The following is a 27,634-nucleotide window of genomic DNA, read 5'->3' on the forward strand; positions in this document are numbered from 1 at the left end:
TTACAGAACTTCTAATTCACTAGCATGTTATCTTTGCCTGTATATAATCATTGTGTTCTTATACAATATATGCTTCTTATGCAAGTCTCTGTATATTTCATAGTAAAAGAATGTAAAGGCTTTTTTTCAGTTGATAATGAGATTATGAATTACTAGGCTGGGCATCCAAGCAATATTATCAGAACATTTGAGTCAGCGTGGCTCTAACCAATTCTTAGTTTGAAAGTGATCAGGAAAAAAGAATCTTCATTTTGAACGTTTACCCCATCAGTGAGAGAGTAGTACTTTTATGGTTGATGGGCTGATGTTAATGCTCTAGATTGTACGTGGGGCGTGTTTTCTTGTGTAGAAGACCACCTTTAAGGTTCCACATTAATAGTGAAAGTTCATACAGTTTGTTGCCTTTCAGGAGTTGATAATTATAAAAATTTATTTTCAAATATGTAAACCAGATTTTTGTTTTAGATGCCTTCCATATGTAACAGCTATTTTTTTTTCTACGTGATTTGACATTATATAACATTGTATTCACTAGGAAATAGAAATAAACATAAATGACAAAATGGTAGTAGTAGGAAGTGTGTAGTTCCCATTTCTTGTATTTGTGCAGGGAACTCGGTGTTGCTTTTTCTATTTATCATTGTCATAGAAGTTGTGGGTTGTTGTTTTTTTATGAATTTTGAAAATCCAACAATTACTATTTGGTACTATTTATTTGTATACCAGACAGGTGCATTTGGCCATGTTATCCTTCATGTTAAATTTCCATAATCTTAATGCTACTTTAGGAGATGATAAAATATTTACTTTGGGGAAAAAAATACAGAAGACGTGGCCTAATTATTAAGTAGGTCAAGGTGAATTCCTGGTAATAGAATTCTGAATAGCTTCTGGTGTTACGCAGTTTCAAATCATTTCCAAATTACTAAAAAAAAAAAAAAATCAAATTTTCATTTAATTTGGCTTAACCAGTTGTGTTAAACGGCACATGAAAATGCTTGCTGGTTGCAGAATTGCCAAGAGAAAAATCAGAATTGCCCTTTTGTGTCTAATAAACTGTTATTGAAACTGCTTTTGCCTTGAAGTATCCTAATTTGAACATAATGTAATCGAGATACAAGATAGCTTGCCTTTATGATAAGCTTACAGATTTTATTTCAAACCTTTGAGAAGGTTTTTAGTATGTCCTGAGATCACAGAATCATTAAGCCACATCATGCTCTTAGGCCTTTACTTGAAAGGGTGTTAAAAATGTTTGTATTTATGATTTGTTATGATTTTATAGAGTAGTGCTGTGTGTTGATTCCTTTTTGCTTCTCAGTACAGAATTAAATATGCCTTGTGTACCTTGATAAAACAATTACTAATTCTGCTCTTCCATTTTAGAGTGAATTTGTCATCTGCTATATGTGATTCCCTCCTATTACATTGTGCTTATCACTGTTCCTGTGTTACGTTGAAAGTAATGATCTTAATTAGTATAGCCAAATGGAAGATGTTCTGTTTATATGAAGCTAGGGAAAATACAGAGCTGCTGAGATTAATGAACTAAACCAGTAGTAAATCAGCACAACATACACGCAAGTGATTAGGCAAATTTTTTTCAAACAAACAAACGTCTTGCTAACTGTTGTTAGCAACAAGTGTCTCTACCTTCCTAATGCTGTTTGCTTTAGAAGATGTCTCCAGCTGCAGGTATTGACAAGAGAAAATGATCTATAGCTTTGTAACAAGCAATGTTATTGAAGACTTTTCTGAAAACAGCAGTTAACTGTTTTGAAACTGATTTAAGGTGTTGCCTGAAGGCATTCTTAACAAAAGTGTTTTAGTTTAGCTGGATATACTATGTTCTCTGACAAGAATGTAAAAGCAAAGTCTTTTGTATGGGTAACTTCAGTGCAAAGTGGCCATCTGTCATTACCATGAGTGAAAGGTGATTTTTGTGTAAAGACTTGTGTGTTGCGTGTTATTTAAACACCGTTTTGATTTTCCAACATTCATTCTGTTTTTTGTGGCCCCAACCAAAACTAAAAAGTAGCTTCAGTTTTGAGAGATCACCTTTCTACCGAATGAAGTAACTTTATTAGTCTTACGTGAAAGTGATAAATTGAAATGTATTTCAAGAATTAAAATGTATTTGAAATAGGGGTAGCCTTCATAGTCCTGGAAAAATCTGTTTAAAAAATCCATTCCAAATCCCTGGTGACTTCAGAGATGATAACACTGTCCCAACTTTTTGAAAGTAGGTCTTATTTTTTACTGGGCAATTGATTCTAGAAGCAGCGTTTTATGTAGCGTGGGTGGTGTAGTCCTTCCTCTCCAGCTTCAGCCGTGTTGGTTGTACTTAATTCCCAGTCGCCTCTTTTTCTGCTCACCCAGTTAGTCCATGAGAGTCTGCATGGGTCCTTGTCACTGTACGTAATTTGAAGAAGAAGAGCAGAGAGAGCTGGCAAAGTTTGTTAATGTAGCTGAACAAATGCATCAGTTAGAGGGAGCATTCTGTTCTGTATGGAACAAATAAAAATATTTTCAGAAACTTCTTCAGATTGAAGTGCCAACAATGTGTCTGGGCTTTACAGGACAAGTGACAACAGCTCTTTTCCTGAGGCAGTCTCTTTCTAAGGCAGACATGGGAACAATGGAAGTGGGACATGGCAGAAAGACCTCATGGAAGGCTTGAGTCGGTCAGTGTTCACTGCCCATCTTTGTAGAAATTCTAGGAACTTGAATAAGTTTTGACCCAAAAAAGGAACGCTTCAAAAATTGTAACCAAGAGCTTGTACTGGATGTGCAAATTGCTGTTTTGGGGCATGTCAGCGTTCTGCTGTTAATGTGTATCCAGAATGATTTTTCAACTGGGAAAAGGTGGGAGGAAAGATTGTTGTAAATGTGCCAGGCTTAATTGTCATGACAACCAAGGAGCATTTAGCCATTTGTGTGTGTTGTCGGTACCCACAAGTAAGAATGTTTTGGTCACAGAAAAAAGGTTTTGTCCTAACTTGTGAGGAAGAAGTGCAGAGGTTGGTTAGGTCTACTTGTGTATACTTTGTCAAAGTCTTATAAATTAGCCTACGAAAACATTGTTAAGCTACTGGAAAGCTCATTTTTGCTAATAAAGTAAATGTTTAAATCATGGTACCAAACCTCTCAGACCAGGAAGGCTGCCTGCTTTCTTCCAGTGACAAATAAATATGGCATACCATGCCCCTACACATCAAATTATACTGCAAGCATAGAATAAATCCAGTGCTATTTTGGAATTTCAGGAATTTATTGCATGTATGTAATGGTTTATTTGGCTGCAGACAGTTAAAATACAGCATTTATTGCACAGTAGTTTTGAATTAAATCATGGTCAGGACTAAACTATTACCAGTTTCCTTCACTCAGCCTACTACCAGCTGCCCTCTTCCCTCAGCACGTCTCCCGTCAGCCTCCAGCCTGATTTTCCAACTTCAGTGCGCTTAGTGGCTGGCAGCAGCCCGTTGCTGGCCTCCATCCCTCCCGTGTGCTCCTCAACTTTCCGTCCTCCGTGCCTGATGAGTCCTGTATTTCTTGGGTCGCGGAGGAGTAGCCCCTTCTGCAGGAAGCGACGGCATCTTGTAGTTGACTTCTGCTGTCAGAAGGGGCTTCCAGTGTGCCACTGGCCTGCAGAAGGCAGAGGGTAGATGTAAGTGGGAGGTGGTGGAAAGCACTCTCCGGTCTGGGTGTTTTCAGCCTCTGCAGTGGGCTGGTTGGTGGCCTGCGGCCAGAAAACAGACAACATGCATGCCGTCTTTGTTGTACTATTTGTTATACGCTATTTCAGCAATATATAGGCAAAGTATATAGAAAGATAAAAAGTAATTAACTCCTGCTTTTTTAAACACTTATTTTTGAATATGAGGGAATAAAGTCTTGTTTTTCATAAGTAAACTAACAAAATCCAAAGCAGCTATTTCTGTGTATAGTTCAGTGTTTTATGTCTTCCTACAAGATGCTATGGTCAGTAATGACAATTTCAAATTGCTGTGAATCATGCTGTGTCTCTAATACAATTAGATTTGTAAGGAAATAGAAAAATAGAAAACAGTAACTTATTGGGATATAGCATGGACACATGGAAAAAGTGACTTTGAATCTTAATGTTTTCAATATGACCTCTAACTTGTGCTCTGCGCTCAAGAGGGCTGTTTAAAAACTTTTTGGAAGGCAATACTTGTTAGAGCTGTCCAAGCACTTTGTCATAACTCTGCTTAGAGAGCTGAGGTTTAATTAAAAATAAAAAAAAATAACACAATATAGGAAATCTGTTTTTATTTATTTATTTTTTCAGGGGATCTTTGGTTTTAGTGCTCTCAGTGTTCAGTGAAAATTCTGGAAAGTTTCATGATACACACTTTATATTTTCAGTGTGTTTTACTTGTGATTCAGCTTTGCTAAGCCACCTAAAGATTATTCTACCTGAGAGAGACAAAATTTACAAGATCTGCATTGCTGGAAATAAGTGCACAGACCTGTAATTTATACTTCACGTAGGAATCTGGAAAGAAATAATACTCAACCTCATTCACATTGGCATTCATTCTTTATGTTTTGTTGTTTTTTTTTTTTTTAATTGAGAGTTTATTCCATGTTCAAGTAGTTTGCTGTTCAAGTAGAAATATTGAAAACATGTCAGGGATGCTACTGTGAGTTGTCTAGCTTGGCCTTGGTGCTGTCTTTGATAGGTCTATCATTAGAGCAGGAATTAGTGTGTTGTTTTCTTAGGTTTCTTGCTGTCATTTGGACTACATGTGGAATGCCTTGCCAGCTTTCCTGTGCTATTGAGACACTCCATTTCATATTTACCGTAATGCCTCCTCTTCTCCCCAGAGGAAATTTTGTCAGGAAAACAATATAAATATTCAGTTCCAAAATATGGCTTTGAGAGATTTTCTGACTTTCCTGAAGAGAGGTGAATTTCCTCACTCCATTGCCTTCAGCATGTTTGTAGATTTCTTTTGGTTGGGATACGTGGCTGCTTTTCATTCCAGTGGGGAAAAAAAAGATGCAGGGTAACTTGGTGTGATGCTTCTTAAAATAAAAGATGGCTTCTTTCTAAAATGGACAGGACATGGTCATGGGTGCTTTTTTCACCTGACTTGGAGTGTTTTCTATACATTTTTATAACTTATCTTCCCAGGACAGTTGATAATTCAACCTAGTAAAATGTGGACTTCGTGAAAACATACTATGCTATTATCTTTAGCTTTGCATAATGCAAATAATAGATCTTGGCAAAGTAAAATGCATATGTCATCCAGCATCAGTTTTGTGCCTGTATTTGTAGGGATTTGTGTGGAAGCCATACTTTTTTCTTCCCCACCCCAATCTCTTGTCCCCCTTCATCATAAACATATGGTTTCTTCTCTGGAACTTGAAGTGTCTTTGTTTTCTTTCTTGGTGATTTGTAAGAGGTTCTGTTTTGCATGTTTGTTGTTAGTGAGATGGATATTGCACGTCATCAGTTTGTATGTTTCTTAGTTACTAGTCCATATGAACAGTCTGGATCCTCTGGGTGGTAACAGACCTCTCCTAGAAAGCCCACAGACAGTGAGGGACCTTTAAATTAATTGTAACCAGGAATCTTCTCTGAAAGGAAGATGGAGAGAGAACAAGATAAAGAGTTGTATGCCAATTCAAAACTGAATTTATGGTCTCATGCAAAATGTAGTGTTAATGAACTTGGAATCTGTGGATTAGCACTACATTTTCTAAATTGTGGATCAAAAATCTACTGTTACAAATCTCATCCAGTTAGTTTCTGTATCTCCATCTCTTGGTGCATTAAGTGTTAGAGTTGAGAACCAAGCAGTGAAGCATCAGCTGAAATACTAGGGTGGTGAAATGATTTAGAATGCATCCAGGTAATCTAACAGGCTGTCTGGGAGAACAGCTAGAATCTACTGGGAGAGGCAGTTAATGTTCCAGAACACCAAACAAACGCATTCTGTAGGTATGTTTTCACTCTGAAATTACAAACAAAGATGTTCAAATGGCTCAAAAATGTACCTTTTGGTATTATGGTTGTAAATAATTAGCATAAGATGCTCTGTTTACTGTAGCATTTAAGTAAGAATAGTAAATAAGATTTTTATTTTTTTTTCAGTTTGACTCTAGCAGAGTATCACGAACAGGAAGAAATTTTCAAACTTCGATTAGGACATCTCAAAAAGGTATGTATATGGTCTGTTTTTTAACATTCTGGGGGCGAGCCCTGAACCATGAAGACTAGTACTGTCAAAATAAGGAGAGGGCTTCCTTGCCATAAGCATTGGGAGTACAAAGGAATAACAGTGAATCCTTGTAAGAGAGATGTAACTGCCACTACTGATTTCATTTTAGAGTTGAGAATGCGGAGTCAACCAAATCTGGTATGTGGCCTTTTTACATTTGTTTTTAATCTTTAAAAAGGTCCAATGTATGGGACATTGCAGTTCTGAATAAATACCATGTTTTGATTATCTATAGTATACATTTCAGTTGATACCAGTTAGCATATTACCTGTAGTAAGAGAGAAAATAATTTTCCTAGTTTTATGGAAAACCTCCTCTCTGCCTCTTAAATGATATGTACTGTCAGATACTTTATTCCAGTTCTTGACTTCTGAAAAAAATCTAGCAGTGCTTTTTTATTGAATCCATTCTAATAAATCTGTGTAATGAAGTAGTTACGATATTAACAAGCTATTGCTTAGTCAAGTAAGGCTTTTGAAGAATAGCCTTTGAAAAGGAGTGACTATTGAAGAAGGCAGAAATATCTCAAGTGTGAAAGGAAAGTACCACTAAAATGTAGATATAAATGAAATTCTCTAGAGATAATTCAGTTTGAGTAGACAGATATTTTATCTGCTGAGCAGTAGCTATTGAGATGTTTCATCAAAACAGGTCATTGTGTTTTTCCCCTTGAAACATTGCAAGAGTCTGTTTCTGGCCTGTTCTCTTCAGTTGTACAAATAACCTGTTACAAATCCTACTGTGATTAAACGGAGCTGGGCCACCATGTGAAAACACTGATACTGTTGATCAAAGAATAAAAAATACTTGAATCTGTGGTAGGGAATTTGCATACAGACTTGTTGGCCCTACAAGGTAGACTGCCGAGTTTGCCCTTCACTGTTAATGCTGTAGAAATAGCACCAGCTTCATATGAAATTCTGTTAGGAAATTTTGTATTTTTTTCCCATGCTTTAACTATTTTTTGAAATCTGTTCGAAATTTCAAGTGACTAATGAAAGAAACTGTTTCAAATCTGTTTAATCCCCAACTTGTTTTTCACCTTTAGCATCAATGCTAAGGTGCTCTGTATAAGAAAAAATTTGACTGAATGCCAGAGGGGGAAATAAATATGATTTCTTAGCAAACCAAGTTTGAATAAATCTGAAAGTAATAATAAAAATACATTATTGCGTTTTAATTCTTATGGGTGATACAGATTTTGTTGTTAACTAAGAAACATATTTTTATCTTTCTACATGGATATATTCCCTAGTGCTTCATTGCTGGTTACATTTATTCTTTCCTTCTGCATATGCTGTTTTGCTGTCTGCTCCTCTTCCTTTTCACTCTCCAGATGCTTTCCTGGTGCTCTTATTTTTGGTGCCCTGTACATGCTGCCACCACCAGTTCTCTTTTTCCTTCTGCTCCCCAGGAAATTCTTTTCCAACTAGCAGCTTTGGTCCTGGAGAGAGGCTCTTGTTTTCTCACTTCCTTTTATATAGCAGTGACCTGAGGCAGCTAAGCTGGTTCATTCTTGCTTAAAGGTATTCACAGCCTGAGTGTCCTAAATAACAGCTGGAAACAATGCAACCAGCCAGTTCTCTTTGGACTAACATTGGCCTATGAACCACATTTTGAGAACCACTGAATTGCATAATATATGAACAAAAAAGCCCAAAAGAGGCATAACTGATGTGTTTTTTTTTGTCAGCCTTTGGGAAGAACATAGACAATTGTGTGTGTATAAGTGTGTGGCCTTTTGAGGGGGGAAAAGGGCTAGAATTCTTTATAGAAGACTAATGGGTTATGAGGAACTGCATATCATTTCAGGATATTTAATGGAGAACTGCAAGCATGAATCTAAATATGAAAGAGTTTAACATTGTATAAACAACAACAACAAAAAAAACACTTGACAGTACATGTTAGGAAAACAAATGATCCACCTAGATTTGCTGGCAGATTAGTGTTACTTAGTCCAAATTTTAAATTATGAGGGATTTGAGTTTCTTTTTCTGAATGGAGCTTCATCTAATGTCCTGTTTGGGTTGAGGATGGTGTGGGTTTTTTTTGTTTGTTTGTTTTTTCCTTAGCTTATCACAAAAGGGATTCGGGATATTAGCTGAAATCATCTGGTCTGGGTTCCTGAATTTACTCATTTAATTAATGTGTGTTCTAGGTTATGTAAATACAGTTGTTGTTTCAGGATATGGTTTTATGATGTACAGTTTTTGGAAATACCATCTTTAAAGTATTTTATCTCCCCTGTGCTGACTTATACCTCTATTCCCTTGTGCCATGACTTGTTGCCCTGTTGCCTTCACCAGCACTGCCAGAATGTGCAGTTACAATATAAATTGGGTCAGAAAACTGATCTAGCTTCTTTAAAAAAATAAATATGTTTTTTGCAAGACTTGCAATTTTTTTTACCTTTTTTATTTTTTATTTTTTTTTACTTTTAAAGAAGAGATTGATTAGTTTTCCAGTCTGGTTCACCATGTGGCTTTACAAATAGCTGTGCCAAAACAACAAGAGATGATGTGGGGCACTGCTTCCACTGGCACTGCTGGGGAAAAAAAAAAACAACAAACAAAAAAACATATCAAATTCCAGGCCTTCTTTCTCCTTTTCAGCTAGAATAATTCCATAATTAATAGCTTTCATGTACAGACTAATTTTTGTCTCTACTTTTTTTTTTTCAAACTTTCAGGTCCTATAGGTACTAACTCTGAAATAAATGCAACACTTTCTACAGTGTGTTTCAATGAGTATACATTTTTTGCTTCAAGTATAAATACACTGGTTTACACAAATTAGGCACTGTGCATTCTTTACATTTTTGGAGGCAGGGAGAATCTGAAAATCTGAATAGATATTTCAGTGCTGTCTGATATGTAGCATAAAAATGACACAATTCTAAGTGCCAGGATTAGGGAATGTCCTAGGTGTATGTAGGTGACATACTTTAGAAATTGCATTTGAAACTTTAGGCAACACATGTTCTGCATTTGTAATTTTAATAAGATAGAAATGAAAAACTCTTTTGAAATTAGCTTGGTTTTGGTGTTTTATATCAACACCTTTAGAGCACTTTTGCTGTAATGATTTATTCTTTTTTTTTGGTTTGTGCTTCAGCCTCAAAATATTTCAGACATCTTTTCCTAATCTGTCAGTTTGTACAAAATCTGTAACTGCACATATCTCAGTTTTTTCTTCATTGTACATCAATTTCAGACCGCTTCCCAGATAATTTCTCTCCTTGGCTGAGGTACAAAACCCAGCTGCCTCTCATTTTGAATAGCATCCCTACAGTGCAGAACAAAACTATGAACATCCCATTACCTGTGGGTTCATGGACAGAAAGTTCCATGAAACAGGCTTTTGCCTTATCTCTCTGAATTTTTCAGGCTTTAAGAGAAAAACAGTGCTTCTAGTTCAGCAGGGTTTTATAATGTTATGTTCCTCCATTACCACTAGTACTGATGCAGGGGTAAAAATATCCTTTTCAAATGGGGAGTAAATGAGCTTTTATACTTCATTCTTTTCATTTGCAGGAGGAAGCTGAAATACAAGCAGAACTTGAACGTTTGGAAAGAGTTAGAAATCTTCACATAAGAGAACTGAAAAGAATAAATAATGAAGATAATTCACAGTAAGAGACTTAATGTCTTAATTTTGCATGTCTACTTTTAATATAATGAGCTAACATCAAATTTTACCTATAAGAGAGAAGCAGGTTCATAAATTTTTCTTTGTTAGTTTATGTATATATTTTTTTAAAAAATCATTTAAACTTTGCCAAATAGAAGGGTTTCCAGTTTTAACGGTTTTATTGAATATGCAGGAAATAACATACATACACAGATTATAATGCAAGAAAGTTAAAACTTTCAAGACCATGTTACTAGGTTAAAAAAAAAAAAAAATCCTGTAAGGGAACCTAGTGCAATTCCCTTAGCTGACAGTAATGCAAGAAAATGGTGGGGAGGTTTGATGTCAGAGCAGAGATTTTATGATGCAGTTAAAATTAGTTTCAGTTTTATTGCACTGTAACTTACATTTTACGCAGGTACCTGACAGTAAAAAGATAAATGCAAAGTATTTTGAGTTGAATGTTACTCTGTACTTCAGCTTGCATGGTAATTTATCATAATATTGAATTGGCATTTAAAATTTGCTTTAACTATGTAGATTCCAAAGTAATTACATAACTAATAAAGTAGGTGTGTTTTCCATGATGGAGAATACAAACATTAACACCACAGTTCCACCAGCACTTAAAGCTGGCACTGTTGCTTGAAAGAAACCAGTTCTGCCTATCTACTACTTCCTTATGCACTTGCCCTTTTTCTTTTCACATGCTAGCAATAGCATTTCTGTAGGGAACAGATGCTGGAGGTTGATCCAAGTTAAATTTCCAGCTCCCGTGGTTTCTTTTTCTGGATTAATTTTAACACCATATCAATCAAACTCCTGGCCTAGTTCTTTGCCCCCCATTGCACAAATGCTTATGCTGCCATGAGGAGAGAGGGCAATGCAAGGGTGGAATGAGCAGCCATGGGGAAGGAAATGGCAGGACTGGGCTTGTTTCTTTCTGCACTAGTAAATGTTTATGAAACAGTAGCCTTAGGACTTGAGGGCTTTAATTTCTACTTTTTAGACACAATAGATTTATATATACACTAAGATTTCTGCACATTAAAGCGACAAGACATGAAATTGTTTTCTACTATTTTAATGGTCCCCATACCCTCAGGGAATACAGAAAAAATTTGTTACCATGTGGCTATAGTGCTAATTGATAGCTAAATTGATGTTGTGTCATTGTTTTGGTTATGAAAAATAATGGGTGTTGATGCTTGCTTACGCTTTGGTGGCAGAATATTTTCTTTTGAAAATAAACGTGTTATTTGGAATGTTAAATGCTAAAATGCTAACCACTGTTAATCCTCAATGTTGGCATAAGAAGTTTAAAAAAAAAATAATAATTCAACAAGAAGGAATAAATACCACAGCAAAAATTATCAGGTTGTGTGTCTGTGTACACATTGTGTAGGAGGGGCAGGGACAAAACGTGCCCAAATTAGTCCCCCTTGAAAACAGTTACAGGACATGGACAAGCAACTTCACTTCTTTTTCCAGTCAATGTTGGCATGCTTTGTGATACAAAATTAAAAGCTTTCTACTTAGTGTTCGTATTTTGGGGGATTTTGGTTGGGGGGGGAGAGGCGGCAGAGTTAGACTTGAATATTTGCCAAGTAGCCAGGCTGCAGCTTACAAGTATAATACAGAAGACAGAAGTAATGGGGGAGTCATTTAGGTCTGCAGCCCCTCCTAATATTACTTGGGTCTCAACCACTTGATAAGAGAGAGGGTTCTGAAGTGAAGTGGCCTTTGGGTCCTGACACAAATCCTGCTGGGTTTTCAACTTCCACCTGGGGTCTGAGGCTGAGCCCTCTTTCTTGTTCTGGCCGCCTTCCCTTCACATCACTCTACGCGTGCATGCCCCCCCTCAAGCCTCCCAAACACGAAGTATTCTGCAAACTTACCTGTTTGGGGCCACAGGCCTAACAACAAAACGTAGGAAATTTTATATTGCCCAGTTTAAAGATGGGTAAACTTGTATGTTACAACTACACTAGGAGAACAGGACAAGTGGAGGGTACAGGTTAGGGCTTCCCTTTCTGGGTTGAGAGCCCGTGAGATGCTGGGGCTGCCTGCGGGGTGCTGGTTCTGAGTCACGGAGAGCCACACAGGGTTAGCAGAAGCAGCAGTGGAGGGGGGAGGTGGAAAGATTCTCAAGACTGGTCCTACTAGAGGCATAGATGTCATAGAAGGACCAAGAAAACATTAATTTAAAATCTTCAAGAGTGGTTTGAAGAAATGGGCTACTGATCACGTAACATCAGTCTCATAATTATTATACCTCTAAATTTACTTAATCTGTACTGAATGTGTTGCTTATTATTTATGATTTTTAAAAAGAATCAAAACTTTAACATTCAAATATGCATAAACCTTCCTTAAGGTTTTCAGTGCAGTATAATTAGCAGTTGGCTCTAGATTTATGAGTATAGGTATCTCATCATTGTGCTGAAGATGTGATGAAATGATAGAGCCTATCAGGCTTTGTGAGGCCCATGACCCTACGAGGTCACCTGTCACTGTGAGTGAAGAGACTTACAAACATTTGTTTTGTTTGTGTCATTTACTACTAGGATTCATAAAATCTTACCTAATATTACCTAAATATTTACCTAGTTTCTCTATCTCTGAAGAGCTTTACTAAAAATCCGTATTTCAAAAAGTGTAAACTCGGAAATCCCATTTGTTTTTAGAAAGACAATCAAGTCACCAGCTCAGCTTACTAGGATTTTGGAAGCTGATAAAAAATGTGTTTTCATCTAACAAACCCCCAAAGAGTTCCAGCAGTTATCATCATCTCTCTGAATCCTTCACTTCTTTTTTTTTTCTGCTTCCCTTTGTTGCAAATGTGAGCAGTCAGACTCTGGATGACTGATCGTATGGAGGGATTTATTTTGCCGTCTTCACGTTTTAGCAGAGTGTGTGGTCCTTTTCTGTATCTTTCAGCATCATTTTGCATTTAGAAGCGTTTTTGCTTCTTGCTTTTGATAAGAGTATGTGCAGATATTCAGTCCTTCGATATGTTTTCTTGTGTACTGCTGTTGGTTATTTTCTAACTTCTTAGCCTTATATAAAGTCCATTTATATATATATATACACACATATATATATAAGGAAGTATATCTTCCTTATCTGTTCCAGAAAACAGAAGCTGACATCTAACAAATTTGGCACAGCGAGCAGAGAGCCCTTGGTTCCCATCTCATTAACCTTTATGCAGAGGAAGGGTTTGGGATTTCAGCAAGATACATGCTGTAGGATGATAGGGAAGAGAACAGCAGCCCTCTAGTGATTCGGGTTGCAAAGCAATATTCACCTGTGTTTGGAATATTACCATTGGAGGGTTTCTGGGCATGTTTATTAGTAAAGGATAAATGAACAGATTGAAAGGGTGGAAAATGTACTGAAATTCTGTGCTCACTTCTGATTTTTCAAACAGCCTAGAAGCAGAACTTATGCTATGGAGAGGACACAGACCCTACTGTTATTACTGTTGCTGACATCGACAATGATTACTGTTGTTGATAGGCAGCGGTTTAGTTTCAAAAATTAAAAAAAAAAAAAAAAGAAAAAAAAAAGACAATGCAGAATAGTATTTTCTCTGTTGACTCATCATGAGAACAGTGTTTATAGTGGGTGGGTTAAGGGTGTTTTTCTTATCCTCACAAAAAGAAAAAAATTACAAAAGTTTGTCAGAATTGTGTGATTTGATGATGATGTTGTGATAGCAGTTTGCTGAGTAGTCAGCAGGTTCTGAAATTGGCTGTGTTGTATAGTTCTATAAAGTTGCACATGGTGAAATATTGTTCGGCGTTTTAGATATCACTAGTAGAAAGAAAAGTTCTGTTTGAGCTGCTTAAGAAGTAATACTAAGAGACTTAAATTTTAGGCTATGACTGTGTACCTTAAACAGAATTAAATTATTTTTTTTCTTTCAAGGTTTAAAGATCACCCCACATTGAATGAACGGTATTTGTTACTCCACTTACTTGGTCGAGGTGGCTTCAGTGAAGTATACAAGGTGAGTGTGTTTAGTCTGCTAAATCTAATGTTTGAGTCATATATTTTTATACATTTAAATTTGGGGACTGGGGCAGAGGGATGGTGAGGGATCTGAACAAACAGGAGGATTTTAACGTGGTGTACTCTTTAAACAGAGGTTGAACAAACTCCTTGATTAATGCATGGAAGGAGGTAGCATTACAGTAGACATGGGAATTATGTGACAATTTTTTTCCTTTCTGTTGGGTGTTATTTTTGGTTATAACTTTCCCATATTTGTGGGTTTCTTTTTTAGGCTTTTGATCTTTATGAACAAAGATATGCTGCTGTGAAGATCCACCAGCTTAACAAAAGCTGGAGAGATGAAAAGAAAGAAAACTACCACAAGTAAATATTAATGACTTACGCTTCGTATGTTAAATTGAATAGCGTTTTATTGATTGTGGAAGATTAATGTATCCATCTTCTTTTAGACATGCCTGCAGAGAGTATAGAATACACAAAGAACTGGATCACCCCCGGATAGTTAAACTATATGACTACTTCTCCTTGGATACAGATACGTATGTACATGAAATGATAAGTTTTTTCTAAAACTTGACAAGGATTGTTAGTAATGTATAAACAGAAATGAAGAATATTTGAACAAAAAGAATATGTTCTTGCTTTCAGACAAAACGTGTAGGGTTTTCTTAGGACGACTTAAACAAAAACAACAAACAAAAACCACTAGTTTCAGAATTTTGTATTGGATAAATATTGCAGACCTTCTATAAAGTGATGTAAATGCCGTTTTGTAACACCTGACTAGCAAACCCTACAAGGTGTTCTGAGGATGAAAGGGAATATACAGTGTTGTAATGTTTTTGGGCAGAGCAAGGGCTGCTGAAGGGCAGCACGGAAATGCTGTAGCTTAAGTTTCTAAGACTAAATACCATCAGGAGCCTTAGTAGCTTAAGTGTGGCCCATGGTCACTGGGCATGAAATTTTGTGTCACATCTTAAGGGATAATGAATATATCTTTTCTACAGAGAAATATGTCTGCATAAATAAGCGTGAGTTTGGTTGGTAGGGATTTTCTGTTTGTTTTGTTTAATTTTTTAAACTTTATCTCTCTTCAGTAGGGATGCATTTTCTTTTTTGGTGAATATGAATGTTCTGATTGATGTCAAGTTTCATAAGCTAATGGTTATGCCATGTGTTTTACTAACAATTTCACTCATATAGTTTAATATTCAGGTAGCCGTTGTTAAGCTTGTCCATATCAAACGAGGTTGTCATATCTCTGATCTTATAGTTAGATACATCATTTAATTTTGTCTCTCTAAATTCTGCCCTAGGTTTTGCACGGTGTTAGAATACTGTGAAGGCAATGACTTGGATTTCTATCTCAAGCAACATAAATTGATGTCAGAGAAGGAAGCTAGGTCCATTGTAATGCAAATAGTAAATGCACTACGGTATCTCAATGAGATCAAGCCCCCTATTATACACTATGATCTTAAACCAGGTAAATGAGGAATGATAAAATTGAAAATGTCAGCACCTTTTTTTTTTTTATCCTTATTTTATTTGTAATTCATAATTGAAAATACCAGAATTATCTTCCGTGTATCAGGTTTATTTTAATCAACTGAAAAATGGATATTTCTCTTTCTGATTTTATTGTAAAAATCAGATGTCTTTTCTTTAGAAAAATGTTCATCATAACTTTTCTCCTTTGTATTATTTTGATTTCACTTTGTAGGAAAAATTTGTAGACCACATAGATACATACATTAGCATTTAACAGTGTAAGCAGATAAGATCATTAATTGGCTTAATCCTGTCTGATCATGGTGGAATGCTGATTTGTAAATAATTTTTCCCTTATATATTTCTTAGCCTGTAAAAGGATTAAAACAAGTAATCAATCACTTTTTGCAGCTGAGGATAAGCATTTCAAACTAGGACTTTACAGAACCTTTTTTTTTTTTAACGTTGGGTGCCAGGCTGTTTGCTTGCTACTGTGTACTAAATTGTTCATATAGATTTATATTATGGAATAATAGATTTCATATTATGTCATTGTACCAAATGTATTCTTAGTCTACTTATTTTTTGTTCTCTTTTTAGAGGAACCTCATCAAATAACTTTTGTATCAAGAAATTGCTGTACAGCTCTAACACATGGAGTTAGATTCTTAGCACATTACCGCAGTAATGTCTTGGCACTATTTTGTGTCAAAATTATGCAAACCTTGAATTGTGTAGGGTAGAATTTGTTTTGGACAGAAAATTATGAAACTTCATTATGACAAGTATACTGCTACACTTTGCTGTTTCCTCACTGTCCAGCTAGCTCCCAGTTGAGGGAGCCATTTCAGATGATGATGATAACCTAGAGAGTTCCTGAGACTGCACTAAAATGTGTCATAGTCAAGTCACTCTAGACCTGAGGATATAAGGATGATGTAAAGTTGTTACTGACCCCTCATTAAGTTGAATGCTCCTGAGAATTGAGCGTAGTTTTGAAAATTGGGCATTCTGATAGCTTTTTTTGAGCTTCTTAAAAAATAGTGAAACAACTTTTTTTTTCCCCTCTGTTTAGGTAATATCCTTCTTGTAGATGGAACAGCGTGTGGAGAAATAAAAATTACTGATTTTGGTCTGTCTAAAATAATGGATGATGATAGCTATGGTGTGGATGGAATGGATTTAACTTCCCAGGGAGCAGGAACTTATTGGTAATGCCTGGTTTGATTTTATTGTTCAGACTCTGGGTCATTGTTCAGACTTAAGAAATGATTTCATATCTAATTCCTATATATAGCTAGGATTAAAAATACTAACATTGGTGACAAAGATTCTTACGGAGTACAGTGGATCTTGATATTCTCAAATATGACAGAATGATGCCATAAAGTGAAGTAAGATAAAAGTATATACACAATGTGGAGAAGATCTCTGTGATTTGTAAATATGGTTTCCCAGAAGAAGCAGGTGTTTAATCTTTGGCTGCAGGTGGTTGAAGACGTTTGACAGAGCTGTGATGATTAAGTGGGGGTGCTTAGTCCTTGGAAATCTTAGAGCAGGGATTACCAGAAGGTAATGTCCTTAGAACAAAAGAGCATTTACTCTTTCATCCTAAAGGTTAATGAGAGCTCAGCAGCTGCGATTTGTTTTCTGTGTACCCACATGCTTATCCCAAAACCTGAAATTTTGGAGCTGCCTAGAGACTAGGAATGACAAAAAGCATTTTGTTGCTTACAGAAAAACTGTTTTTTGAATTAGCTTTCTAAAGATGCACCTTCTTTTTTGGCACAGTAGCTCTTTGGGCCTGGGTGCATGGTAGTTTTGTCAGCGTGACTCGAGTAGAAAGCCTACATAGACCACGTTATTACTTTTGTGAATTCATTTGCTCTTTTTCTCCTCATTTCTGCCTGTAGCAAGAATACAGTCTGAAGCTGAAACGTAACTCTAAATGGAGAAGCCAGTGTCGTTCCTGTTTAATATTGAATTTTCCCATATTTGGAAGTTGTACATAACATTTTTTTCTCTTTTCCTTCAGAATTTTTAGGAAAAAAACATGCACGCTCATGCAGTAACTAAAATGCGTACATGCTGTGAAAAGACAATTATTCAAGTTAAAGCATTTTGGAAGTGTTATACTGTTTTGCTACTTTCCTTAATATTCCAGCTACTTTAACATTAAGTATTTAATTGTAGGAACACAATTCAAAAAATTTTGTCTGTTGGATTTCATCTAAAATAACATATGCACTGGCAGTGTTGTGAACTGGGGGATCAAAAATGGTCTTTGAGCATTATAGATTTGTGATGAATCTCTGTATTTCTAATTCACAGTTTTTCTGAGCCCAAAATCTTCATTAGGGAAAGTTTTGAGTGAGTTAAAGGTGGGAATCTGTATGTGTAAAGCCAATCACACAAATTCAGTAGCATAGTACTGGGAAAGATTTTTTCAGTCATTGGGTCCAGTCACCTCTCCTTCCAAGTAGTCAGGTCACATAATATATTCTGTAAACTTAGTCATTTGTATTGAGTTTAGTGTTTTGTCCCCAGTAATCTGATTTGAAATCTGTTCTGTAACCTCAGTTCTATGATCATTAGAAACCTAATCTTCTAATTTACAGCCTGTGTTTACTTGTAGCCAGTTTATACTTGTTTGTTCCTGCACCAACAGCGTTCTCCTCTGAAATAAGTTGTTTCCCTTCCTGATAAAGTAATTGCTCTATTGTGTTTGTATATTCTTTGGTTTTTCTCTGAATTGGAGGCTTTCCATTCTTCAGATCATCTCAGTAGTTTTTCTCTGCACTTGAATCAATTCAAGACCATCGTTTTTTAATGTTATAATCAGAATTGCACACTAGTATTCCAGAATAGATTTTGTGATGTTGTGTGAAATTCATATTCATGTTGCATTCTTGTCTCGTCTTTCTGTTTATTTTCATTTTCACAAACATTTCTTCAAGATTTTTTCTAAAAACTTACATGCCATTGATGAAAGAATGTCTGGTCTGTAATTGCTCTAATAGGTTTTTAAACATTTTTAAATTTTGAATGTTACAGTCATTAATACTTAACTGCCCTCATCTTGATAATTTGGAAGATTTACTTGTTTTTTTTAAAGGAGAATCCATTTCACTAGTTCTTTCCTAATTCAGAGATGGCATAGGAACTTACTCAACTTTCAGCTTTTTAAATATGGCTTCATGCAGATTGTAGGAATGGAAATATCAGTGACCTTTGTCTACCACATACCTCTCTGATTAATGTCATCATTCTTACTGAAAACTTAGGTAAAGTATCTTTGATGCCATATGTATGTTAGCTTTGATTCCTAACCAGGCCTTGCTGTAAAATGCCCTTACAGCTTTCGTATTTTTCTCGTGCTGAAAGAGGAAGAAGGTATATATTTAACCTATGATCCCAATACTTGAAAAACAAATGATGATTAGTGGTTTAGGTAAAGAATAGGCCCTCTATTTGAATGCAAAAAATGGTAGTGACAGTTCTGAAGGGTGTGTGAAGTGTTGGAATGAAGATCATGAGGTACAGTTGTCAAAAAATCAGAGGTGGTATATGAAGCATTTGTAGAATCTGGTATTTGAACAAGTTCTAGTGATTGCATACATGTACTTGCTGACATCTAGGCACATATTTTGTTTTTCAGGTACTTGCCTCCAGAGTGTTTTGTAGTTGGCAAAGAGCCACCAAAGATTTCTAATAAGGTTGATGTATGGTCAGTTGGAGTAATCTTTTTCCAGTGTCTTTATGGTAGAAAGGTAAGGAAAATATTGCTTGAAAATCTTAAAGCTTTAGTGTAAATGCTTGTTTACAGTAGACTTTGAACAACAGTTATAAAGATATGAATCTATATAGAAAATGACTTGTAGTTCTAGCTGGTGTGCATTGACATTGCAAGAAATGTAGAAAATTTTGACTGGAACTTTTTGTTTTAATTTCAGAAATGGTTAGAAATTTATATTACCACTGTAACAACTTACTATGGTATAAATATTTATGAAATCAAAATAGTTGGATAACTCATGCAGAAAATCCTGTGCTTATTTTTCAGCCATTTGGCCATAATCAATCACAGCAAGATATCTTACAAGAAAATACAATATTAAAAGCCACAGAAGTTCAGTTCCCTGTCAAACCTGTTGTAAGCAATGAAGCCAAGGTAAGGTTTCATACAGTTGCAGGGTAATGGTTAAAACCATAGTCACTTATTTTTGAGGATTCAGCTATAACATTGCTCTTAAGTAAAGAATGCTCCGGGACGTAGTAACTAAATATGTAGGAAACTGTAATGGAGAACTAATATTTTCATGTTTTAATTTCATCAAACTTATTTTAGGAATTCTTAAAATTTTGTCTTGAATGCGAGACCTTACAATCCATTTTTTTCTTGTGAAGTAGACATTCTCTAAAATCACCTGCTTTGCTTTTTTGCAGAGGACCTTAACTGTCTCTCTAAAAGTTCTTAAGAAATACTTCTGCAAACAGTAGAAAGCTCTTTCTGAAATAGGCTGGGGAGAATGAACATTCACTTATTGGCTTAAAGAACTATTTGACTACTGAATACCTGGAGAGTGTGCCTGCCAACATTCTTCCCCTTGAAAGGTCATAGTATGTGTGTATTAACTTAAATCTGAGTTTAGAAACACAAATTCTTGCAATTAAAATATTTCAATGACAATTTGAGAAAGAAGACTAATTAAATAAATAGTTGATCAGCCTTAACAGTATGGATGGCAATGTTTCCTGTATTTGGTAATATTTTTATTTTAAAAAATCTGTAGTATCAAACTCATATGTACAGACTAACCATTAAAAGAACGGATTAATGTGTTTTCCAAAACAGCTACCGTGAGTATCTATAACAAATCCAATTCTGTGAATACGGAATAAAGCATTATATATGAGTTATTTGTTTGTAAAACTGTCCTGATTTCTAAAAAACTAGTGGACATATGCAAAAGTGATTCTCTCATTGGGAGGGGAAGAAAAAAAAGAAAAAAAAGCCAGATTAATAGAATACTAATATACATACTTTGGTTTGGGCCACAAGCTGCAAAGAATTTAGGGATGTTAAGACAATGCAGCTTCTCAAACCAAAAGAAAACACAGTTCTAGATGAGGTAGGTTTCCCAAGAAAATAGGTCATTTCAGTACATAAACCTATTATTAAAAATTGTGGTATGTTTATGTTGAATATATTTTCTAGAAGAAGTTTGAGTTGATGTTAGGATTTTGAAAATTGGTTTGAACTAGTTTTTCCTGTGTGTGTGTGTGTGTTTGTTTGTTTTAGTGGGTTTTTCGTTTTGTTTTGTTTTGATTTTTTTTTTTGATTCGTTTCACTTTTGGGAAGTTGTTTTTTCACCTCATGTCCCTTACAACACAGTTGACAGACAAGCATTGTATAACTGATACCATTACATTCTAGTGGCTTATATCTCTGTCTTTTAACTCTGCATTTTTTGTGATTAGTAGTGTTTTTGTAGAGGATGTCAGGAGAAAGTAGACAATTCAGCATGGTTCTGATATAGAATTAATGACTTCTTTTACATCCTTTGTGTTGCATGTTCTGTTTGTTTGAAAAAAGAGTAAGAGTGGAGAACAATGGAAGTATGAAAGTTTATTAACGCTGTCATGATAGCTGTAAAAGAGAGGGAAATATTTAATCTCTGGTGGAAATACTATAAAACAATTTCAGACCGACTTGTAAATTTGGACTGTTCATGATGACTGTGCAGAATCTAAATTGTCTCTCAGATTTATAGGCCTCGTAGTTGGAAAAGAACAACTTTTAAACTGAAATTTCCATTTGGAAAATATGGATATTAAATAAGTATGGAATCTGAAATGGCACTGAGTTTTCAGACTGTCCTTTGATCCTTGTCACTTTTTCCTATTTTGTGCAGTGTTCTGCTTTGCATTACAGTAATACCTGAAGTGCCACTGAAGTGTTTAGTATTCTACAAAAATTTTAGAAACAAAATGTTAACCTGAGAACCTTGCAAGTAATTGTTAACAGCTCATTTGATAGGGATTAATTACAAAGCATTTGATTAAAATCCATAATGTCCAAGAATGTGTGAATATATATTAAGATGTGTATGATTTTTATTTTTTAACTTATTCATGCTGGATATGGAAGTGCTTGAAGTAAATTCTAGCAGGATTCTTTGGAACGTGTATTAGAGATGAGTTTTCCTTTAATCTTCAGTTTTTAATTGGAGCGAAGAACAAACAACTGAACAGATTTATCGAGAAAAGATACGTAATTCTTTTCAATTAAGTTCTAAATTAAGTAATGATGTGCTAATCAGTTCTGTAGCAATAAAAAGGATTTTCTATCATTAAATGTTGAAGCCCAAGTTCCCAAGTGACTGAATGTTCTGTGTGTACTAGATGTGAGACTTGACAGAAACTTTCATTGTAAAATAATTGACAGACATTGTATGGACCTACATGAAGGATAGTATATTGTCTCAAGAGCAGTCTTGAATCTAGAAGATTTTTTTTCAATTCATCTGGTTTAAAATATAGAATTGGGTGTTTTCTGGCAGAGAAGTTCCAGCTAGGTACTGATTTCATAAATAGTCTATTGGTTATTTAATACAAATTGAATGTGGCAACAACCATTGTCAAAATTCACATTTTTGCTGTATTCAGTCATGGCACACGAAAATGCCTTTTTCCAAGGGCAAGCTAAAACACTGAAGTTTTTTCCTGCATCTTCCATCTACTCTTCATCTACTGCATTGCTAAATGATTTTAGAAGTTCTGTGGAGCTCCTTTGTACTTTTTCAATCCTCTGACATTTGCTTTTAGCTTTTACTAAGCTGTTCAGGGATAACACATGCAGAATTCTCACTGTGTGAGCTGCTAACGTTTTACTTGTAAATGTAGTTCCTACTTTTTTTTTGTCTGAACATGGAAATACATATTTGAAGTGTGATTATTTTAAGCCAATTAGGCTTGCAGATTTTTTTTTTTTCTGCTGCAACGTACTCTGTTTTTCATTGGATTCAGTAGTAAAATGTTAGGCTGTCTTTGAACTGAATTATATAAGAACAAAAGATTGTTTTCAAAACTAGTTTATCTGGGAGGACATGTTTCTTTGCTTGTAAGCAGATGTAATTATTTGGAATGGTAATTTTTTATATTCCTTTTCTAGGCCTTTATCAGACGCTGCTTAGCATACCGAAAAGAAGATAGATTTGATGTCCATCAGCTGGCTAATGATCCTTATCTTCTCCCTCATATGAGGAGATCAAATTCTTCAGGAAACTTGCATATGACTGGGCTAGCAGCATCCCCTACACCACCTACTTCAAGCATTATTTCATACTGAAATTTCTCCAGTCGAGGAATGGCATGATACCTTTGTGTAGTTTCCAGATGCAGACTTGAGCTTGGGAGCATTTGAGTGTTTTTAAGCAGGACAAGTTTGATAACTGTGTTTTCAGACTGAAGTCCTCCTACATAGTGTCATTTGTATGATTGGAATGGATCATGGACTGTGAATAAATGTACCCTTCAGAGAATAACCTTTAAACATTGAAGGATGACACTGCCTGTTGCACAGTAACAGGTATACTGTGTTTAAGACTGAAGAAAAGGTTTTTAGTTTTTTCTGGGGAACATTGTAAATAATCTTTTTAATACTTAAAGTACATTTGGTTGATACTGGAAAGTTCTAACAGGAAGGGTAGTTTTTCATTATTTAAATTAAAAAAGAAAAGAAGGTAATGAGCAAATTTAAAAACGCAGGAAAAAAAATCCGTGCCTGGTTATAAACTAAACTGCCATGTATCCAAGACATTGGTCTTTTGAAACCAAAGTAAGAAGTGCAGGAAGGTCAAAGCTATGTTCTATATCAGATTCCTCAGATAAAATTATAGTATTTTATTCGGCAGCTCAGGCTTGTACCTCCAAAAATGTGGTGTTCTTTCACAGAATTTTGATTGGAAGGTGATAGGGAATTCCCGGTACTTATTTCTCAGATAGGTTGCTAATTTTGAAATAGACTCAGTTTACTAAAAATACTGTACTTGCTGTGGTATTGAAACTTGTGAAACTTTTCCAGGCCTCCGATAAAAGCAAGCAACAGTATGAAACCAAATGCAAACAGGTCATGTATAATGTTCTATGCAGGAATAATGATAAATTCCCTTCTAGCTCTATTGTAAATTGTTGTACAGATGTCACATTTTCAGTTAAATTTCAGCAACTTATTCCTGTACAAATGTTTAAAGTATGGCTTTTTCTAATTGGATATTGTATTTTTTTTAAGTCTCCCTCAAAGCGCTTTTAATTGCTGCTAAACGATGTTGCTTTTACTTTTGCAGAAGAATCAAATGACCTCCTTAAGGTGCAAGTCAACTGTACGTTATAGAGAGATTGAGTAGGTAATTTGTTAACAATCAAGGCATGTAAAACAGATCTGTGTTGGCAATATACAGTACAGTTCTTTAAGTCAGTTTATTGTGCTCTTAACCTGTAGAGCGCATCAATACTAGATGTAGAAGTTGCTCATGGCTATTCTCTATTTCTGGAAGTTCCTATCAACAAGGAAATGTTTCTTGTGGCTTGTACAGATATTTTAAAATGTGAAACATTTTCTAACTGCCTTGTATGGTAGAAATTTATTTTTCAGAACAGCATATCTCTCTCCCATTTGCTATTCTTTTTACTGTCCCATTCTGGATGCTGAATACCTATATGTAATTTTGTCCATGTTTCAGAAAAAGGAGGCTGTATTACCACAGGTTTTCATTTAGTATTGTACAGTTAAACTGTTGCTCTTGTTTCTGATGTTGCAAGCCATTTTGTTTTCGTTGTATATAAAGAAACATTAACTGTCTCTTTAAGATGCTGCTGAAATTGTAGAGAATGTAGCCAAAACAGTAATAAACAATGACAGTTGAAATTTCAAGGTTTTCATTGTATGTTTTTGCATTTCAACACAGGGCAAATCAGTTTACCATATCACTGAGCTACATTTAGCTATTAAAAGCAAGCTCTCTTCAATTACGAAGGGCTAATAATAGCATAATTCAAGGAACGTTGGGGCTGAAAGGGGAAAATTCCATAAAACTTCAGGCATCTGTCATAATGAAGTAACCAAGGCATTATTTCATTGACTAGACTTCACAAAAACAATTTCAAGTATTTCAGTAGGTCTTTATAGAATTTTTTAACCATAGAATAAAGTTAGACTCAATGACATTTACTGCCTTCACATCACACCAGAGTGCTGGGACTGTATCCTTTTCATCATCTACAGGGTGAAACCAAGGAGTCTTGTGCTTCATTGTCGAAGTGCAGGGTTCAAGAAATGTTCTATAGCTGCATGCTTATGTGAGATTTCAGTATTCTTACTCTGCATGTGTCAATCTCAGAAGTTAAAGACTATTTTGCCTAAGGAAAAAATGTAGGATTGTGTTAACTGTATATTTATTTAACTGGAATGTATTGTGGTAACCTCTAGTACATTGAAGTTCAGTAGTATGTTAGAGAACTGCTTAAGTAACTAAAAATTGTGTAGCTACCTAAAGATAGGGGAGATTATGCATTGTACATGCAGACTTGTTTTTCTTGTTAGCATCTGGGAATATAGGCTGTTGTAGCTGAATACATGAAACTCCAGCTTGACAAGTACATACTTCTGAAATCTAAGCACCGTTTTTAGTAAGTTTCCACATAGAAATAAATGAAAGAAGAGTCACCATCTCATCTTTTGAAAGAAAGTTGCAAGATTCTTGCCTCCAATGAACACAGTTGTGTTTGTGTACAGTACCATCAATAAAAGTTTTGTATTCCCACGTGGAGTCACTCTGTGGTCACAAGAAGATGTCCAAGTTAGAGTCTTCAGTGCCTAAGATTAGGCAATTTGTGCTTGGGATAGAAGTACGCCTGAGGCCGAATCTAAAGGCCTGAATTACCGCAGGTTGTCAAGAAATGCTGATCCACTTTAGGTAATCGATGTTATTAGTAATTTAGTCTGTATTTCATGTACATTTACTGACACATCATCCATTGCTGTATTTCCTAAACACACCACTGATTTAGCATCAGGTAGATGAGGAATGAAGTTAAACTTCATCAGTTTTTATTGAATTATTGAACCTTGGAAGTAAAAGGCTTATTTTCTTTTACACTCACAAATACTTCAAAATTTCTACGTTTACTGAAAGATGCTAAAAGCCTACATTGCTATACCATATAAACACCTATGTATGAAACAGAAGTGCCTGCAAGAGAAATTCTGCATTTTTAACTATGATTATAGTCCTACAGGTCATTGCAGCCACAGTTAATAATGGTTGGCTTGTTTCTTTAAAAAAAAAAACATGTTTTGGCACTATTCTATTTGTGTTTGTACTGAAATTGTTCAAATCTTACTGTGGAACATTATTCACCCTTAACTTGGTCTATCCTGGCTTTCCGAGAGGCTAGTTAATACTTGAATTTTCTGAAGAGTGCTTTTAACACTAGCAAAAAGATGGGAAGGGTGTTGTGTTGCTGGCCAGCTGCCCAAGTGCTATTGACCACACACACCGCGGCTATGAGCAAACTGCTGCATAATTAGAGAAGCTTTCAAAAGCCCACAAAGCCATCAGCCCTCTCGGTATGCGAGTCACGGGTGTGTGAGGCACAGTGCCGCTGCCTGTGCCATGCAGCTTGGTGGGGGGTGCAGGGCACTGCTGGGACCCTGCATGGAAGCTGGGAACTCAAGCGGATGACTGGCTAGGTGGTGGTTTGAGAACCGGAAAAGGAAAATATGCCTTGAGTCTTAAGACATCCCAGGAGATCCTGTTCCTACTTTGCCATCTTCCTGATTATGGGAAAACACAAATCTAAGGCAGGAGAGCAAGAAGGAAATGGTGTTTGTAACCAACCCATATCAATGCCACTGGGCTTTACATCTTGTGTCTCCCCTGCCCACAAGCTGAGGAGTACAATTTAAATTACGTGAAGTCTTTCCTTTCCCCTTATTGTGGCCTGTGAGCGGCCCTGAGCACGGTGGTGTGGGCACACCTGTGTGCATTTGCAGGCCACGCCTATCTTCCCCAGGCTGTTCAGCTCTCTCAGCCAGTCAGGACATGGCACATCATGTCTGGGGGGTGTGTACCGGGCCTCATTGGCTCTGCTGCTCCAGCTCTGCTCCCAGTTTCAGCTCTGCTGGGGCCAAAGGTGCTCCTGCCATGGCAGAGGGCCTGCCATGCCCACCAGGGCAGGTGGCAGCCACCGCCATTTTGTCAAACTGCTGCTGGGGGAAACTGCAGCCACCAAAATGGTGGGTGTCTCTGGGATATTTATTTCTCCTCAGAGGGCCCTGGGACTTGCTGGTCTACTCCAAAAACAGGTAATTTTGTTGGAAATGGTGCCTGGGGGTCCAGTCTGGTGGGGAGGTCTGGGCAGGGTGTAAGAAGCAGACACAAAATTTGGAGGCTTCCAATTTCAGTGACTAAAGCACTTTGTTCTCTCACTTGCTGTTGTATTTTTAAAGATACTTTATTTGTGTATCAACTGCTGTCAGAAGAGAGAGACTGGTTTCATAAACAAGTGGTGTCTGGCTACGTGGGACTGAGGGAGTTTCACCACTGCAGTCCCACTATCTGTTAGGCCTGCCAGACCACCGTGTCTGTGCTAAGTCACCAGGCCTGGCTATGTCACATTTTTGTAGTCCCAGCATTATCCTGCTGTGGGCTTTGGGCCATAAACAGCCCCCATGAGGCCTGCCCCACAGCCATGTGCTGGCTGTGGAGTCAACTGTGCTGTGTTGGTAGGAAAGTCAAGACTGCAAACTGACTGCAAATGTTCCCAGAAGGCCAGTATCACAGCAGTGCCATGTTCCTGTCACCACAGATTGACCAAGGGGGTCTAACATGGCCGACAGGCCTTGTACCACACGCCTGCTGCCTGGGATGGCCAGGAGGCACGGGCAGCAGGGCTGTGTAGGCCTCAGCACAGACCAGGCAAGGGACCTGAAAAACTCTCTGAGGTACGCCCTGACAAATTTGTCTACCCAATTCTTAAAGATAGCCATCAGTGGAGAGTACCCCCCACCCAGGAAACTCCAGCTTTTCTTAATAACCTTTTTCTTGCTGCTTATTAGGCCTATTAGTTTCTGTCCTCTGTATGCTGTGAAGAACAAACAGTTCCCTGCCATGCTGCTAATATATATGCAGATGATTAGTTTTTTCTCTTGGTGTCCTGGTTATTGTGG

The 27,634-nt window shown here is 36.4% G+C and overlaps 1 protein-coding gene across 3 annotated transcripts in view; it reads left to right on the forward strand.

Moving 5' to 3' along the window:
• The window catches only part of TLK1 (tousled like kinase 1), a 65,780-nt gene extending 41,443 nt beyond the window's left edge, over positions 1-24,337 (forward strand). For all 3 annotated transcript variants that reach the window (XM_080600964.1, XM_080600962.1, XM_080600963.1), the window contains exons 12-21: positions 6,131-6,197; positions 9,795-9,892; positions 13,825-13,906; positions 14,183-14,274; positions 14,361-14,450; positions 15,228-15,397; positions 16,478-16,613; positions 19,061-19,172; positions 19,466-19,573; positions 22,577-24,337. In XM_080600964.1, coding sequence (XP_080457090.1) covers positions 6,131-6,197; positions 9,795-9,892; positions 13,825-13,906; positions 14,183-14,274; positions 14,361-14,450; positions 15,228-15,397; positions 16,478-16,613; positions 19,061-19,172; positions 19,466-19,573; positions 22,577-22,753 — 1,132 coding nt within the window. In that variant the 3' untranslated portion in view covers positions 22,754-24,337. The remainder of the gene's footprint in view (positions 1-6,130; positions 6,198-9,794; positions 9,893-13,824; positions 13,907-14,182; positions 14,275-14,360; positions 14,451-15,227; positions 15,398-16,477; positions 16,614-19,060; positions 19,173-19,465; positions 19,574-22,576) is intronic.
• Positions 24,338-27,634: the final 3,297 nt, after the last annotated feature.

Source organism: Anser brachyrhynchus, assembly GCF_964034855.1.
Source record: "Anser brachyrhynchus genome assembly, chromosome: 7".
Lineage (NCBI taxonomy): Eukaryota > Metazoa > Chordata > Aves > Anseriformes > Anatidae > Anser > Anser brachyrhynchus.